Source organism: Lissotriton helveticus, chromosome 8, assembly GCF_964261635.1.
Source record: "Lissotriton helveticus chromosome 8, aLisHel1.1, whole genome shotgun sequence".
In the NCBI taxonomy this organism is placed as follows: domain Eukaryota; kingdom Metazoa; phylum Chordata; class Amphibia; order Caudata; family Salamandridae; genus Lissotriton; species Lissotriton helveticus.
The window spans coordinates 620,632,845-620,650,703 of NC_136069.1; the positions used below are offsets into that span (position 1 = coordinate 620,632,845).

General features: G+C 42.8%; 1 protein-coding gene across 7 annotated transcripts in view; it reads left to right on the top strand.

Moving 5' to 3' along the window:
* SCEL (sciellin) overlaps positions 1-17,859 on the top strand; it is a 490,458-nt gene that overhangs the window by 415,727 nt on the left and 56,872 nt on the right. For all 7 annotated transcript variants that reach the window (XM_078657473.1, XM_078657474.1, XM_078657476.1 and 4 more), the window contains one exon: positions 9,723-9,782. In XM_078657473.1, the coding sequence (XP_078513599.1) occupies positions 9,723-9,782 (60 nt within the window). The remainder of the gene's footprint in view (positions 1-9,722; positions 9,783-17,859) is intronic.

Consider the following 17,859-nt stretch of genomic DNA (forward strand, 5'->3'; position numbering starts at 1 on the left):
CTGGGCTTGTGTACGCCAGGCCAGCGTAGGGGTGTGAATAATTGTTCCAGGGACCTGAGCGTTGTTCAGTTACTGCCTGGCCAGGAAGTGTACAGAATGCGCAATTTACATTAATGTAGCATGTATTGGGAGGGCGGCTACTATTGCTAATGAGATGATTTTCGAAAAGATTGAATGGCAAACATCACATGTCGTTGTCAAGGTTGTGGATATGCGCAGACACGCATGTCAATGGTGTGCGGTATTATTGCAAGTGTTGCTATCGCGAAGCGCACACATGTGAATGTGCTCGGATGGAGGGAGGATCAGCAGTGAGGTTACGTCATACACAGTGATAATGCTCATTACAGTCAAGCAATGTATGTTAAATATGAATCTGAAATTCTCACATATAACACACTACTATATTGGTAAAGCCTGACAACAGAGCGTACAGCAATACAAATCTAACATTATTGTTTACTGTTTGTCACATGTGATCTACGATGTGCACTCTGCCTGTGGCTGATCTACTTCTTAGAACCACCAATACCCAGGCCGAAAGGCAGCACAATAATATGCACACACACACACACACCCACCAGGGGCATTGTGTAACACACATTTGTTTTTTGATGTAACGGTTGAGATGCATGGCCATCACACGTGGAAGGCTAATGTACAGACCATGAATATTGATCAAGATGATCGTTGCAAGTTGTGTGTAGTATAAGATATGTGTATATAGCAAAAAACTTTTCAAAAAAGCTCTTTACGTAGAAGACGTGTTTCTCATCAAACGCTGTGAAGAGAATGACTAAAATGGGTGGGGTCGTCCTACTGTTACAATGGGAAATGTTATGAAGCAATCAAATGCTTTATTTTAAGGTCACATGGCAATCACGCACCGGGCGTGCAAGGAGGCCGCACCCGACTTGATTTTGAGAAAATATATTTATCATAATATACGTTTATTACAGTTAGAAATATATAAATGTTTAAAATATTTTAGATTATCGCTTGCTCTCATATACTGTTTAAAGTTATTTAGATATACTTTTGAGACAAAAAAAGAGGGAATGGTGTACCCGGCGCAACACCATTTTTCTGTGATGTAACACAGGGCCTGGCGGCGTGCACTCGTCACATACGCAACGCGCAGCGGGCGCGACCCCATATGTACATGGCGTAACACGTGGCTTGGTACTGCGTACCCATCAAATGCCAAAGTAGCAGCTGGGGCGACTTCATGCGTATATGATGTTACGCGGGACGCGGTGCCACGAACCCGTCGGATACGAAATGCACATCATTTACGAGTTTAGCAATATGGTAGATCGGATTTGGTGATGGAGCTTGGTACGCTACCGATATGGGAGTGCAGTTTTCTAAAAAAATAAATTTAAAAAAAGATACATTTTTTTGGGCAAGATATAAAACATTACATATTTTTTAAAGTTAAAAAAATAAGTATAGAGTTCCAAAATATTTAAAAATATAATAGAAAAAATATAGGTTTTATAAACATTAAAATATGAAATTAACATTTTGAAAAACCTTTGAAATTCTCTGAAAAAACCATAGGTTTTACAGATGTTATAGTTAGGAATTAGCATTTAAAATCCTTAGAAATTCACTAAAAAAACACATAGGTTTCAGGGACGTTATAATTAGTTCAACATTTGACTCATATAAAACCAGAGAAATTCGCCTGTTATAGTTAGTTGAGCTAACTATAACTCGCGTGGCCACAATGCACTGGTGATGACGTCACATATTACATCACTCATGACATGGTCAGTGACATCACTGATGACATCTCAAATTACATCACTGATGACACTGGACAGTCACCCCATTGTCCAAGAGATCTTGTACCCCTGATGTCAGGGCTAGTTGCTTTAGTCTGAACCGCAGTTTAGGAGACTCTTTGAATCTAATTTAATAGCTGTGCTGGAGTATCAAAAGGACCTATGAATCAGAGCTTGTTTAAGACCACTTTTGGCAGAAAAACTGCAGTCTTCCTTCAACCTTCAGATAGCCATTTCTCCTATGAGCCGTCTTGGTTGTGTGAAGTGCTTGGCCAGGTTTTTTATAGAACGTAACCCTTGACCTCGTGCCCATACTCCAAAGTATTGTTTGTCCTGAATGAGTGCATTCTTTTTGGGGGAAAAAAACATCTTGCTTGAAAAACTGTGAATGGTTTCAATATCTTCTTATCATCAACCACTTTCTCTTCTAATTCATCCAGTTCAGGGCCAAGCAATTCTTGACCCAAGAGGGTTAATTTATAAAGCATTGCTCGTTGGCTGGACTCAAGCTTCCAGGACTTTAAACACAAAGCCTGTCTTCCCACGATTGCAGCTTCTGCTACAGAAGTTGATGCCCCTTCTTGCACTTAAACAATCATTAAATAATGATGATTTTCAGTTTAAGTGAAATTTTATTAACCACTTGGCTGCTAAGGCACATGATGCACTTCCATTGACTTTCCATTGAAATCAATGGAAACTCCATGACGAGTTACCCTTGTCATTAGCACTGAAGGGGTTAAAGGAAACAAGTTGGTGTTACAAAGAATGAAATGGAATACATCATCATCAATAAAATACAATCAACTAGGGTAGTACAATAAATAGCAAAAAGATAAAGAAAGTAGGGGGGGAATGGAAAAGGAAAAAGTAAAAAAAAAAGAAAATCAATGAGGCTATAAGTATAAAACTGACATCATGAGAGGTTTTGTTACAAGGTACATGATGCAAATACGTGCAGAAAAAATAAAAACTAGAGAAAAAGAAGGAACGAAAGGTGACACAGGGAGGTTTCGAAACTTCTTGCTGAAATGGGGGCAGGTGAGAGGAACGCTCAGCACAGACATCCAAATAAAGGGTAATGGGGAGCCATAATGCATGTCTTTTTGGGGCCAGGGTAAGGGGATAAACAAATGCAGTATCCAGTCTGTGATTATAACACACATTGAACCACCAAGCTTTGAAAGTGATATCTTTTGAGTTTTTCCAATGAACAGTAATCTGTTGAAACGCAACAGCTATTAACAAATCAATAATGTGAACATTTGTTTCAACTACAGACCAGGAAGGAGAGAGTGAGCCAAGAAAAATGTCAGTGATAGAAAAGGGGATAGAGGTCTGGAAAATAGAATTGATTTGGTCCCATACTCTGGTCCAAAATGCGTGTGTTAGAGGGCAGAGAAAAAGCATATGAAAAAGCGTGGCATTGGGAGCTGAACAGGACCAACACAGATCTGGAACCAAGGGAAATCTTTTATGAAGGAGAGATGGTGTGTAAAGGAGTCGATTGTAAAGGAAGAAAAGTGTTTGTGTGAGAGAGGCAGCTCTCGAGGATTTGCGAAGCTTAGTCCAAATTTTATCCCAAAGGGAGGTAGCCCAGGATACAGCAAGTTCAGATTCCCACTGCTCTTCCACTGTAGATTTTGAGCGAGGAGATGGAGGGGTATGGAAGGAGTGATAAATGGAAGAAGCTGAGGGGTTGGAACGTAATTGGGAATGTAAAGAAGAAATTGGAGTATTAGATAGCGGAGGTGGAGAAGAATGAGAGAGGGAATCATATACAGACATAACTGCATTCTTAAGTAGATTATACTTGTGGATAAAGGATGAGGGAAGAGAGAAGGTCTGGCTCAGAATAGAAAAAGGTGAGAAGATATTCCCAGTAAAAAGTTGGGAAACCCAGATTAAGCCTCGCTGCCTCCAAGTTTTCCAGTAAAAAGGTTTCAGGTTAATAAGAATGCTATTATTATACCAAATAGTGGTGTTGAGAAGTTCAGTAATAGAAGAGGGAGGAACTGGAGTAGAAGCCAGGAGTAATTTCGCAGTGTATTTGTGAATTGGAGTGGACAGGAATTGGGGTTTACGAGAAAAGGAAAGGTATTCAGCAAAGGAAAAGGGAGAAAGAGAAAGACGCTCGAGTTCAGCCCAAAGGAGAAGAGGCTCGGCGGGATCTTTAAGCCAGATAGAGGCTTGTTTCAGGAGAAAAGCTCGATGATAAGCGGGGAAATTTGGGAAATTAACCCCGCCCTCTGATTTGGGGAGACGTAAACGTGATAAAGACATGCGCGATTTCTTTCCAGACCATAAAAAGGAGGATAAGGTGGTATTGATTTTAGTAAAAAATTTAACAGGAATGGAGACAGGAATGTTAGAAATGGTGTAGAGAACAATAGGGGATAACATCATCTTGATGGTGTCAAGACGACCCCACCAAGAAAGGTATAGGGGGTGCCATCTGGAAGTGAGGTCAGACAACTTATGAGTGCATTTAGTGAGGCATAATGAAATAGTATCTGGGACGGAAGGAGTGATATGCAAACCAAGATATTTAATATGGGTCGGACTCCATTTGAAATTGGATGGTGCAAAATCTGGTTTGAAGGTGAATTTGGTGAGGGGAAGAATTTCACATTTGTCGTTGTTCAGCTTATAACCAGAAAGATGAGAATAAACGTTAACTTCGGCGAGGAAAGCAGGGATGGATACAGAGGGGTTGGAAATGAAGAGTAAAATGTCATCTGCATAAGCAGCTAACTTGATTTGCGAATGAGAGAGAGGGAAACCAGAAATGTTTGGGTTTTGACGTAGCTTAGATAGAAAAGGTTCTAGGGCCAGGTTAAAGAGAAAAGGGGAAAGAGGACAACCTTGCCTAACTCCTCTGCCAAGGTGAAAAAAGGAAGATATTAGGCCATTAGCACAAACCGCCGCTCTGGGATTCGCATAAAGAATAGAGATGAGGGAAATAAAATTAGGACCAAATCCAAACCATTTCAGCGCATAAAAAAGAAAAGACCATTCAACTCTGTCGAATGCCTTTTCGGCATCTAGGGCAATTGCGGCTAGGGAGTCCTTAAATCGTGGTGATTTAGAAAGAACATTAAAAAGAAGTCTGGTATTATCAGAAATAAAGCGACCCTTAACAAATCCGGATTGTTCGGGGCCGAGAAGATCTGGGAGAAAAGGATCTAATCTGATAGCTAAGGATTTGGCATATAGTTTGTAATCAATGTTGACAAGCGATATCGGTCGGTAATTCTTGCAGTGTTGGGTGTCCTTCCCCTCCTTTGGTATGATGCAAATATAGGCATCTGAAAAAGTGCCCGAGGAAGCACCACTGGTTTGGAAGGAGTCAAGGAGTAGGTGTAATTTGGGTAACAAAAGAGAAGCAAAGTGTTGATAGAATTCGACCGTGAAACCATCTGGGCCTGGGGCTTTGTCTTTCTTAAGGGAATGAAGTGCAGTATGTAATTCGCGAATGGTAAGGGGTGTTTCAAGGGAGGCTAGATCAACCGGAAAGTTAGGAGGAGGTTGGATGCTTGTGAAGAAAGTGGAGAGAGAGTGAGCAGATGGTTGAGTTTCAGAGGAATAAAGTGTGCAGTAGAAACGAGAAAATTCTTCCAAAATATCAGCATCTTTATGTTGTAAGATTAAATTAGCATCAAGAACAGACTCAATATTCAATTTGTTTTGCTTAACTTTCAAATAATTGGCAAGAACTTTCCCCGCCTTATTCTTCCCGCAATAAAATTTCGAACTGGATTTCAATAAATACAACGATGCATCCTCAGTAGACTGTTTGTTATAATTCATTTTCGCAGTTACAAGGGCTGTTAAACTTTCCTGGGTGTGAGAAGTGTAAAAGGAATGTTCTAGGGCTTTGATCTGAGATAAAAGCTCACTGGTGCGTGTGCGGGCACGTTTACGCTTTGCGGCAACATGTCTGATGATAAAATCTCTGGCCGCAGCTTTGTAAGCGTCCCAAATAGTGTGAGTGGCCAAGGAGGGGGTATCATTAATAAGAAAAAATTCGGTAGTAAACTGAATAAATGAAGCAGTAAATTTGGGATCAAGAAGGAGGGTATTGTTGAAACGCCATCTCTTAGGACCGGTGGATTTGGGTAAAATGTCAATGTTAATGAGAACTGGGGCATGATCAGAAAAAATAATGGGGCCAATCTCAGCCTGAGTGAGGGATTGGGACAGATGGTGCGAGAGAAAGATATAGTCAATGCGTGATTGGGAGTGATGGACCGGGGAATAGAATGTAAATTCTTTACTGGTCGGGTTACAAATTCGCCAAGCATCGACTAGCTTGTGTTGAGAGATGGCGTGTGTAAAAAGTTTCTGGGATCTATTAGGAATAAAAAAAGATTTAGAATGCCTGTCCAAAAAGGGGTCCAGTGGCATGTTACAATCGCCTGCCAAAATAAAATTGTCATCAATACATTCAGTAATGCGAGAGGCAAACGCTTTCCAAAAAATAGGATTCCCACCTGTGGGGGCGTAGACATTGAGGAGGGAAAAGGGGACACCTTTTGAGGAAAGTTTAACAAATAACCATCTGCCATCAGGGTCAGATTCGGAGTGTAATACAGAATGAGAAAAAGACTTTCGGATTAACAATGCAACACCATTCCTTTTACCATCACCAGGGGCTGAAAAAACCTTTCCCACCCAACCTCTTTGGAGTTTAACAGCTTCGGTATCAGAGAGATGGGTTTCTTGCAAAAAGGCAATGTCTACATTCAATTTGGCTAAATGGGAAAGGATCTTTTGCCTCTTGATGGGTGAGTGCAATCCTTTAACGTTCCAAGAAACAATGCGTACTGACATCAAGAATGATTAAAAAGAGAAAATATAAATCGGGAACAAGGGAGAGCCTCATAGAAAACTGGACAGAAGAAAAAAGAGGAAAAAGAAAAAAGGAAAATAGAAAGAGGAAGAAGAGCAAGTGTTGGAATAGAGAAGAGTATAGAAGAAAATCGAGCAAAAGTAAGACAAAGAAAGACTGAAAAAAAAAACAAAGTCAATGAAGAAAACTGGTATAGTGAATCGGAAGAAAAGAAAAAAAGCGATAGGTGGAGAATAACAGGAAAGTAACTATTGAGAAACCAGATGAAGAATAGGAGCGATGTGGTAAAATAAGTGAATTGCGAAAAAGAGAGAAAAGCAGAGCATAGGGAAGAAAATTCATTGGATAGGAGAAGCATAAGGTGGCATATAGAAAATGCAAAGGAAAAATGAGAAGAAGAAGAAAACAAAAGCAGCCAAGAGAGTATAGAAAAGAAAGTAAGGAGAAGAAACATGACAAGGACAAGTTAACTGTACAAAACCAATAAACGATGATGGGGAGAGTAAAAGCTAGGGAGAGAAAACAGGTATGTACTTACAAGGGTGAAGGGATAAGGATACAAAATCCGGAAGGAGGGTGAAAGGGATGAAAACGAAGATGAGACGAGGGGGGTAAGGCCAACCAACGGAGGGCAGGAAACGGGTAGTGAAACGTCCAACCAGGGAGACATGACGGGACGCTAAAAAGGGATCTGCAAAAGAAGGAGAAACAACATGGTTAGGTTAAGAGAGACATCATAAAAGAAACAGTGAGAATAAAACATACATATAAAATGCCATAAACAACAACGAGGGTCGACTAGTCAAAAAGAACTAGTCAAAAGCAGGGTTAAGGAGTATCAATCGGTACAACGAAGAAACATGGATAAAAGGTGAACAAGGCATCAGGAAGTCCAGTGGCAGCATCGTGGAGAATCATGGAGGAAATGAAGATGAAGAACCGGCATTGGAGAACTCCATGTTAGCAGGACCGCAGGAGTTGAGGAAACTGCGAAGTCGTACTGGATCCTCATAGGTTATGGTCTTATTATTGTGGGTGACTTTGAATAAACAAGGATGAAATAGGCCATATCTTGCTCCAATGGCTCGAAGATCCGCTCTCATATCCAGGAAGGCTTTACGTCGATTTGCAGTGGCCTTGGCGTAATCCTGGGCGAAGAAAAGAGTAGAATCAGACCAAACTAAGCGTGGAAAAGCTTTAGCAGCCAAGAGGACCTTCAGAAGATCCGTGTATTCCAGAAAATACATTATGACTCCTCTAGGCTTTGCAGTTGGAGAAGGAGCAGAGGGAAGTCGACCAAGCCGATGGGCCCGTTGAATATTTAACGTAGTGCCTTCGGGTAGGTGCAGAAGCTTGGGCAAAAAAGACTTGAAGAAAGGGATAGGATCACTCCCCTCGCAACCTTCCTTCAGGCCGTAAAGACGAAGATTATTGCGTATATTCCTGTTTTCAAGGTCCTCCACCTGCTTCTGAAGAGAGGACAACTGCGATTCCACGTGGGGAATCTTAGTGACTGATTCCCGAAGAGAGGATACAGATTTTTCCACAGTGGAGACTCTAGCGTCCATCTGAGACCAATTGTCGGTGAGCGTTTGCAGCTTTGCATTAGTCTCTTCCATGTAGGGGCGCAATGCTCTAATCTCCTCAAGTAACAATTCCATGGAGATGTCTGAGGAGGATTTCGTGGGAGAAGGTGGGTTCTTTTTTAACCTTTTCGGAGTGGTTTTAGAAGAACTTTGTGGAGGAACATCCATAGTAGATAACGTGTCACTGACGCTGGAAGATGAGGAAGCTTCCAAGTGAGCTAGCGCAGAGAATAATTTAGAATTTTTGATGTAATTGCGCTTAGGGGTTCTGCTGGGATTATTCGCCATGCAAGCGTGCGTAAAAAGAGTTGTATAAGGCGCACGAGTTCAGTCTGTAGGAAGAAAGGAGGTAGTACAAGGGAATAGCGCCCAAAAAAGCAGAAAAAGCAAGTCAATGGAGTAATGTTGCACCAGAGAGTTGTCAAGGTGGCCAAAAGAGAGAGGCAGCTCCTAATGTAAAGCGCAAGATGAATACAAGCAGGAGAAGCGCAGTACAAAATGGCGACTCCTATTGAGGAGACTGCAATAAACAATGATTTGCCAGTTATGGAGCCACCAAAAATAGGAAAGTCACCTGAATTAATTTGAGCGCTGTCCCCATGATGTTGGTGAAGGTTTGGGTAAAGCAGGAAGCTTCAGGAGGGCACAGTTCAGTTGTGCGTGAAGGTCGCTTCAGGCGAGCAGCGCCGATTCCGAAAACAAAATGGCCGTTTCAGAGCCGCGACCGTGACGGAGATAAGGAAATGCGGGTTTAGAAACTGCAAACCCCGGCCAAAGGTGCCGCACCGGATTCCTGGCACTGTGACATGACTGGCGCTGCTACTCCGGCAGAAAATGATGTGCGTGAGCCGCCAGTCGGCCCTGGTGTAGACGGAGCTTCACCGCCGCACCGCCATCCGGATCGGGCGCTTAGCCACGCCCCCCAAATAATGATGATTTGCTATTGCAGCATGCATAGAGGTAACAATTTGTCATCATTGATTGTTTATGTGCAGAAAGGTGCACCGTCCTGCGCATAAACAATCATTCCCTACAATGCAGGCACCCTTGCAATATGGCTCAAGGGTGTCTGTGTTGGCGCTAGACAGCTATTTGTAGCGCTAGCACTAAGGAAAACACAGGGGTGCGCTGTTTTGTTGTAAATATGAGGTAAGTCTTGCATTTTGGAAATTGGGGAGCCCAGCACTGCAAATTCTGCCGCAGCTCCGTGCTCCACCATTTCCTTGTAAATATGCCCCTAAGTGGCATCTCCACCGTTAAAAAACATTTACATTATTCCAGGAAATGCCTTTTCGCTGCCACTGGTATTAGTTTCTTGCAAATATCCACGTCGGCAGTTTTGCTTCTGCAGTGTCAGTAATAGATGCCGCAGATCAGGATGAGTTTACTAACGTGCAAGGTTGCTCTTGGTTTTCAAGACAGTTCATGCTTTTAGTTAATTGGCTGTTGTCTGCAACGCTATTGACCCTGGCTAATTTCTCTCTTCTTTTGAAGGGAACAAGACCTTGAAAGCCTCATCGACATAAAAAGCACTGCAGGAAAAAACAACAAAGGGTAAGCTGTGCTGTACAGTGCTGTGTTTACAAATTAAAATGCTGAAGGACAAATATGGGAGCAGCTCTCTGAGGTGCATTGGCAATTGAGCTGGGACCTGTACACACCGTCTATGTGTTTACGTTCTTCGCATTCCTTTGCATGCAAATGCTAATTATGGCTCTTGCTTTATGGTGCAATAGCTGTGCTTAGTGGAATGTGGTGTTTATACATTGTGCTGTGCCATTGGTCCTTTTCCTACCTCTTTACCATTCAATGCTGGGAGTGTTTACCAGTTTCTGGGTTCGGCACGTGATGAGCTATGTATCTCGAGAGAAGGCTTTCATTTTTAAAGAGTGATGTATAGTTAATCAGGTACATTCTTTGCATTTCACAACATGGCTCACCTGTGACTCCTCAGTCGCAGTGCTATTTATTTGAGCTTTGTAAAAATGGAAACGCGAAACAACTAAGTGTGTTTAATATTTGCAAACAGTCTTATGCCTCGTTGCCTGGGCAACAACTGCTTACGTACCAGATAATACGAACACCACAGAATCACAGGGCCTTGAGCACTCAGGTTGTTGGCTGGCCTTTTCAGTACTGTAGGCCTCAGAAACACGATGAGTTGATTCCCAAAAACAATTTTTATCCACGGGAAAAGTACATTTAAATTCGTATGAGCACTGGTGAGACAGCAAGGATGGCGCAAAAGTGACTCTTCAAAAGCGGCTTTGTGGGTGCAAAAATTGGGAAAATTGCATATTTTGTAAAAAAAAAAAAAAAAAAGGCTAAAGAATATGCGGGAGCAAAACAGCTCCAGGTGAGCCTTTATGAGGAAAACGGTAATGCAGTCAGGTGCTGCAAAGCCCTTTTAAAAGGATAATATCACAATTGCCTATTTTCTACAATGTGCTCCCTGTGTGCAAATATATGCAGCACATGTTCAGCCTAATTCTGCAAATCGTGGGCAAATATAGTTTTCATCCGAACATGCTATGTTTCTCTGAGCAAATTTACCCCTTGGCTGTATCCCTTTTCTGTGCTGTGCCAGTGAAGAAGGGGTTTGCGTATTTCTTTTTCACGTCTTCAGCACATACATTAACTCAAAATATTTCTCTGTTAGTGCACGGGCTGCCGGACAGCAAAGCTCGGAAACAAAAAAGCAGTCACTGCCTCTGTCCGCACATTGCTGGCAGCAAAATATGCGCTTTCGCGTATTTTTCGGGTTAATGTATGCAACCGAAATAAGGGAACCGAATTTTTTTCTTTTTCTGTCAGCACTCTATGGGAGTGCATTTGTTGTCTTGCCTTCCCACTATGTGCTGCTTCCAATACTTACATCTCCACCTTCTTGTTCTCTGTATTCCTCCACTGACTCTTGCTTAGTTAGCATACCCTTCTGTCCCACGCAGCCTTATTTTCTGCTTTTTTCTGCATTTTTTCCTACACCCCCAGCTCTTCTGTTGTTCTTCTGCCCTTACCCTCCATGCTTACTGCTGCTGTCCATTCTGCTCAGCGCCCCTCCCTGCCACATGTACTCATTATTGTTTTTTACTTTGCTACTGGGCATTTCCTTTATCATGTATTTTCGTGCTCATTTTATGTTTTTTAATGTATTGCTCCAAATTTGCACCTGCCAGTGCCAGCCAGGAACAGTAATGTAAAAAGATAAGAGCCAAAATGTCAGTTGCATCATCATAACACGTGTGCGCATGTGTGTTAACGCATGCTCACAAATAAATCATCACAATGGTGCCAGCGATTTTGTTTTGTGTTTCTAATTTTTGCTGATGCTGTTCAGTATCTGCCACAACTTTTTTTTTCTTTTTGCTGATGTTGTTTAACATCAGCAGCAAGCTTTGGCAAAGCCAGAAGGGCACCTATCGCTATTCAATGGCATGTCCTATTGGCTTTCATAGTGCTTGTTTTTAAAGTTTACTTTTTTTAGTACAGAGAGCACAGAATTCAGCCCATGCACTGTACGTCACATCACTCATCCTTGCATTCCAATATAAACATCCTTTATATCACCCCCCCCCCCACCATCCATATCAGATTATCCACTCTCCTTCATCTTTATAAAACAACACACAGCATTAATGCTTAGCCTTCTGGCTGCTGATGTAGGGCAGGTTTTGTTTAAGTCTAAAAGTAGAACCACTATGGAACAATACCTATTTAAAATTGAACACGCTGATCTTTAGTTTTTCAGCAGGACAGGTATGTGATGAGAAATAGCACCTTGAGGGTGGTTGCAGTATGCATTTCATTCTCATTGCTGACACTCAATTGTTTCCCAGCTGCACAGTGAGGATCAGGAAAAGGTAACTGATACAAACGTTGAAGACATAAAAATAGCAAGGGGTGGGATTTTCTATCGTCAGCATTCTCTATTAATGGAATCACTGCCTCTGCTCTTTATCTCTTCGTTGTCTACAAAAAGATGCCGTTTCATCCACGCCGCATAAAATTATGTAACAATCCATTTAACTTAAAGCATAGAAAAGCACAGAATTATAATGCACATAAACAGGTCCACAGTAAATTATTAACTGTAACCATAAACCAAAACTTAACCGTAGCCTAACTCTAACCTTAATCTTAACGCTGTCCCAATACTAACCCCAACATAATCCCAAACCCAACCCTAACTGTGACCTAGTCTAAACCCTTACATGAATCCTGTCCCTAATCCTAACTCTAACCCTAACCCTATCCCTAAACCTAACCCTAAGCCCTAAACACTGGTTCCTAGCCTTAAGCTTAACTTTAAGCTTAAACTGACCCTTATCCATAAACTTATCTCTAACCCTAAACTTAACCCTACACCTTGGCCGAACCTTAACCCTAATCATAAAGCTAAACCTAACTCTAACACTTACCCTAACTATAAACCTGTAAAAATGTCCTTACACCTAATCGTGAACACATGTGTTGATGTGTTACACTTTTTATGCTTTGCTATGGGAGGATTTCGCTGGAGTACATGTATGCTTTAAATTGGTATCCCTCCTTACCTTACAAGGTTACAGTTTCACTAGACTCCTGTTCTCTTGTTCACTCTGTCGGTTTTGTGTACTACCTGTTTGTTGCTGACTCTCTTTACATAGGTACAATACTTGTTATGATACGTTTGCTATGCTGCCCCTTTCTGCAATCTTCTTTAAGAACTGTTTAATAGGGCAAAATGTTTTTCCAAAACCCCAGTATATGTGATTTTCAGCACCTGGCACACGGGCACTAAGTTAATCAAACAACTCCTACTTGCTTACTTGAATAATAAGTAGGGAATTTAGAAAAGATGAGTTACCCCGTTGCCCAACTAAAATATTGCAAGAACATAACCACTGAACACCTTTTATTTTCAGCAGCCAGTCTCATAAAGGGCCCCAGACCTGGGGGCAGAATGTTATATGGAATCCGGGTTGTAGGTGACCAGGTTAGACAGGGAGTATTGGGCCCCAATGATAACAATGGACTCTTTTGCCACTGGTGTCCTGGGACTCTGTACTGCAGACCGTCCTGCTAAGAACCACGTACCTCTTTTTAGCACTTGACTCGCAGCTAGTGAGGTAAAGCAGTCCAAAGTTTACTCAGGGGCGGTGCTGCAGGCTAGGAACTCAGAACTTCACACAGAACAAGCAGCACTCAGCAATATACTGTCAGTGTTCTTTCTTATGAAAAGGAAAAGTGCTCTATTACACATTGCTTCATACTAAACACACATTAACAAATATGTACAAAAAATGGCAGGTGAAAATACCTATGGTGACTACATACTAATGGAAGGTTCATCAGATCAGGTGCCCTGGAACCCCAGTGCTACAGGCACCTCTCACCATCTACGACCCAGTAAACTATGAACCCTAAAAGTACAATACCCCCCGATGAATCTAACACAATGTGAGGAGTAAATTAATTAAAAGTTACACTTACATAAAGGCAAAATATAAAATAAGTAACAATGCAAATCAATATTGAAAAACTTGAGGATGGTAACACCTTCCAATGACATTTAACAACATATGGAGTGAATTACTGTCAACAATGTACAGATTAATTAAGTTTTAAATGCTTAATAAAATACAGTACATGCATTTTTTCTACCATTAACCCTACTTTAAGGCAACCACATTAACTAGAATCAAACATCCCTGCACCCTAGAGCCTTAAAACAAATGTCCCAACTCTAGAAGGGGTCATGTTTCTTGAAAACCTCTCCAAGGATGTGACTTTGAACCCAAGAGACTTGGAGTGGCTTTCCAAAAATGAAAATTGGGGCTCTTGGGTGGTGATAGAGGGCACGCCACTGATCATCGGTGGTTCCCAAAGCAATTTCATTTAGTGGAATCCCTGCCCTCCATGGGCACTTTGGGAATTAATATACACATTTAAGAAAGGCGGTTGAGTGCCTTTTGAGATGTGCCTTCACCCTGCAGTGTTCTCTTTCCAGCTGCCACAGGGAATCTTTCTGCTGGTTTTAATTGGCTTCAAACAAAGGAAATATGTTTTCTTCTCAGTTGCTGGTGTTCTTGCAGTTTTGTGGCACCTGTTTGGTCTTCACTGGGGGGCCCTGGGAGAGCCCCGAAGCCCATGAAGCCCTGGTTGGCTCCACACCTTTATTAGCACTTTTCTATGTGTACTAGTGAAGGAGCCCTGTGCACCTTAGGTCCGATGCATCTCCCGGCTTGACAAGGCTTTTGGGTCTTTGGCGAGCACTTCACTTTAATTCCAATTAAGTTAGGGATACAATTAATGTGGTGAGTGCTTGGCAAAGGAATGACCCTGGCTGTGTAGATCCTTCTCTCACTGAGGCTTTCTCGGCTTGAACTGACCCTTTGGGATGCAGGCCCTCACTGGGAGAATTGATCTTACATGAACCGATTGATGCGTGAGGCTTATCTTGTCTGGCAGCCTATGGAACCCTCAGGGCAGTCTGTCATGAGCAGGCTACACTACTGCTGCTTGCTCTGGCCTTGCTGATTCTTTGTCATTGTTTTGTTTTGCTTTGTGTTGTTGGTGGCATGCTCCAGAGTGTTCATTTCAGGCCTCTTGGCTTCTAGAAGTTTCAAGTTTTCTTGGCTCTCTGTTTTTAACTGCTCTCTTTCCAGTGAGGGGAGATCAGGGCCTGCAGCCGCGGGCGGCAGTGGGAGTACCTGCAGGGCGGTGACGTGGGGAGGGGGAGGGGCAGGTTGGGGGTAGTAATGTATGGATTACGGAGCATCCCAGGTAAGTAAACGTTTGAATAAATAAAACGAATTTCGTTGAGTGCACTGCATCCCCAAATGCGATGCAGTACGCGCAACGAAATTCGTTTTATTTATTTAAATGTTTACTTACCTGTAAAACTCCGTAATCCATACATTACTACCCCCCACGCTACCCCTCCCCCTCCCCACGTCACCGCCCTGCAGGTACTCCCACTGCCGGCTGTGGCTGAGGGCCTGCCCTCGCCTTTGTAGCCCCAAAGCTGGATGGTTTAGTTGTTCTCAAGCTTTAGCATCCAGCTGCCTCCTCTCAGCAGCAGGGAGCTGTGCAAGGCTTAGATTCTGCGATTTAGTCTTGACTCCTGGTAATATCTTTGGCTTGAGGTTTTTCTCATCAGCACCCTGAGGACCTTATGGCAAGTTATATTCCCAGCTTGTATTTTCCAGGTGCCAAGGACTCTCAAGGACATGCAGGGTTCCTTCATGTCCAGCAGGTATGAGGTGGCCCCCCTCCAGGGGTACCCTTCACATGACCAATTCACAGAAGTATGTTGTAGACAGAGGGGTTCGACCCATGTGGTCAAGTGGGACCTGGGTAATAGATTGAAGTATATAGAGCGGTCCCAGACCAACAAACACAATAAACACTTTATCTTCACACATTTACATAGAATCAAAAGTAATGCAGGTTATCAGTGTTTTTATTTTCACTGAACCCAAAAGAACCGTATAATGGTTATACATTCACTAGTATTAAACACAAAATTAGAAGTGCGCCCACAAGAGGGAAGGGGAGGAGTGCAAAGGGAGGGGGGTGTTGTTTCAATTAGTTAACATCACTAATGTAACAAATCCATAAGTACAAATACATAAGTGAAACCATCATTATCATTGATACCTAAATGAAGGATCAAGACAAACACATGTTAAATAAAACATTCTACATAGAAAAACGAGACTCCTGTAGTGATTTTTAATATCAAGCTTGGGGTGAGGAGTTCGTATAGGTAGAAGATGGTCTACGTTTCGACCCAGAGGTGTAGGACGTTGGATCCTTACTCGAGGGTCTTCATCAGGACGTGGGGGGGTGAAGGGAGAGATGGGGCCGGGTCCTAAGTGCAATGTGAAAGAATGCGCATTAATTTAAACGGTCTCAAAAGAGTCCCGACATGCATGAATTTAAAAAGCCCGCAGGCTGGTCACATCAAAATACAAAACATGTGGTAGAGGAGTTAGAAACGATTAAGATTAAAAAGGAGGTGAACTGAGGGCGGAACAGAGAGAATACCTGGCAGCGCAGGTAGACAAGGCCGCGAGCCTGCTGGGCGTCTTGCGTCTCCAGGCAGGGCCCAGTCCAGATTAATGATATGAGTTGTCTGAAACAAACATGTGAGACCAATTCGGTACATTAGGACCAAACACATATGGTAACCTGTGTTCAAGCAGGTAGGGGCAAAAAACGACAAGGGCCTACCTTGTGGTAAATAGATCAACCGTTCTTAATGGCCCGCCGGGTGGGGTCCTTCAAATACGCTATGGCAAAACCCCAGGCTCTTGTCTGAAAAAACGAGTGGGTATCGGATGTCAGAATCATGAAACAATGGCACGTATTGTCAGCTGGGTGAGACCGCGGAGCAAGAACTCACCCAAGGGAGATGATCTCCGGGAGGAGCCGACTCGGCGTTTCTCCTTGAAAATGACAGGGGCCTCCGTGGTCTAAGCGTCAAAGTGCTTCAGACCGCCATCTAGAAGAACGGAGAAATGAGGAAATGGATGGGCTCTAAACAGAGGGGTTTAGACAAACGCGGCTGCTGTCAGGGAACTCACCCGTGTTCGGTAAAAGCGGAGCCAGCGTCAGCGCGTGTCAGCCTGGAACCAGGAAGGGTTGCCATGGCTACGCGGATCGATTATATAAACTGGTGAAGACAGACTCAGACGCGTTGCTAAGTGACCGGGTAGCGTCCCAAATTGCGAGGAAAGACTGGTACAAGGGGAATGTTACAGATGGTAGACGGAGTTAATACGACATGTTAATAAAGGTTCAATCTATAGGAAATTAAAACTCACGAATGAGCCCCAAATAAGCATAGAAGTCAACAGTGAGCTAGATACCACAAACAGGAAAATGTTGCGCGAAACTGCCAAGCATGGCGTTCAGGCGCACAGTATCTCAGAACAGGGTAGATCCACTGGTCAAATACATACTCTGAGAAAAAATTATTATAAAGGAGAGTCGCATTCAATACAATCCAAAAAATGCGCGGACCAACCCAGCATGATAGTCAAGGCGCATAAAGGGTCAGGGATTTTTTTATATACAGGACAAATATATTTTATACTTTATACAAAGAGTCCAACTAGTACCTTTATATAATCTCTCAATGTGGTCATTGGTATGCAGCACATGTACTCCATGGTCGCGGACCAACCGTGCAAGGTAGTCAAGCGGCCAAGGAGTCAAACAGGTCACGCTGGCAAGGATAAGAACAATTTTGCCCAATGGGGCTCATGATAACATTGCATAGGACGTCAAAGCGTGGACACACCGAACAAGGTAGTCAAACGCCTGGATTCAGCGGAGAAACACTCAGACTGGATTAGAGAGACAAATGAGTCAGAAAATCAGATTAAGAGTGTGTGTGGGCACCCCTGAGCTTGGGAAGAAGGGACCATATTCACAACGTGGCCATTTGTGCGTAACTGCTTTCTGATTCATTCAGACCCATGGCTACTGAGTCAAAAAGGCGAATCCATTTAATTTCCCTTACATTAAGGACGGGTTCGATGCTACCGCCCCTAGGGCCCAGTTGGACCTGTTCCAGAATGGTCCATTTAAGACTTTCAGGAAGGTGGTTTTGAGTGTTGCAGTGATCGACCAACGGGGCTCC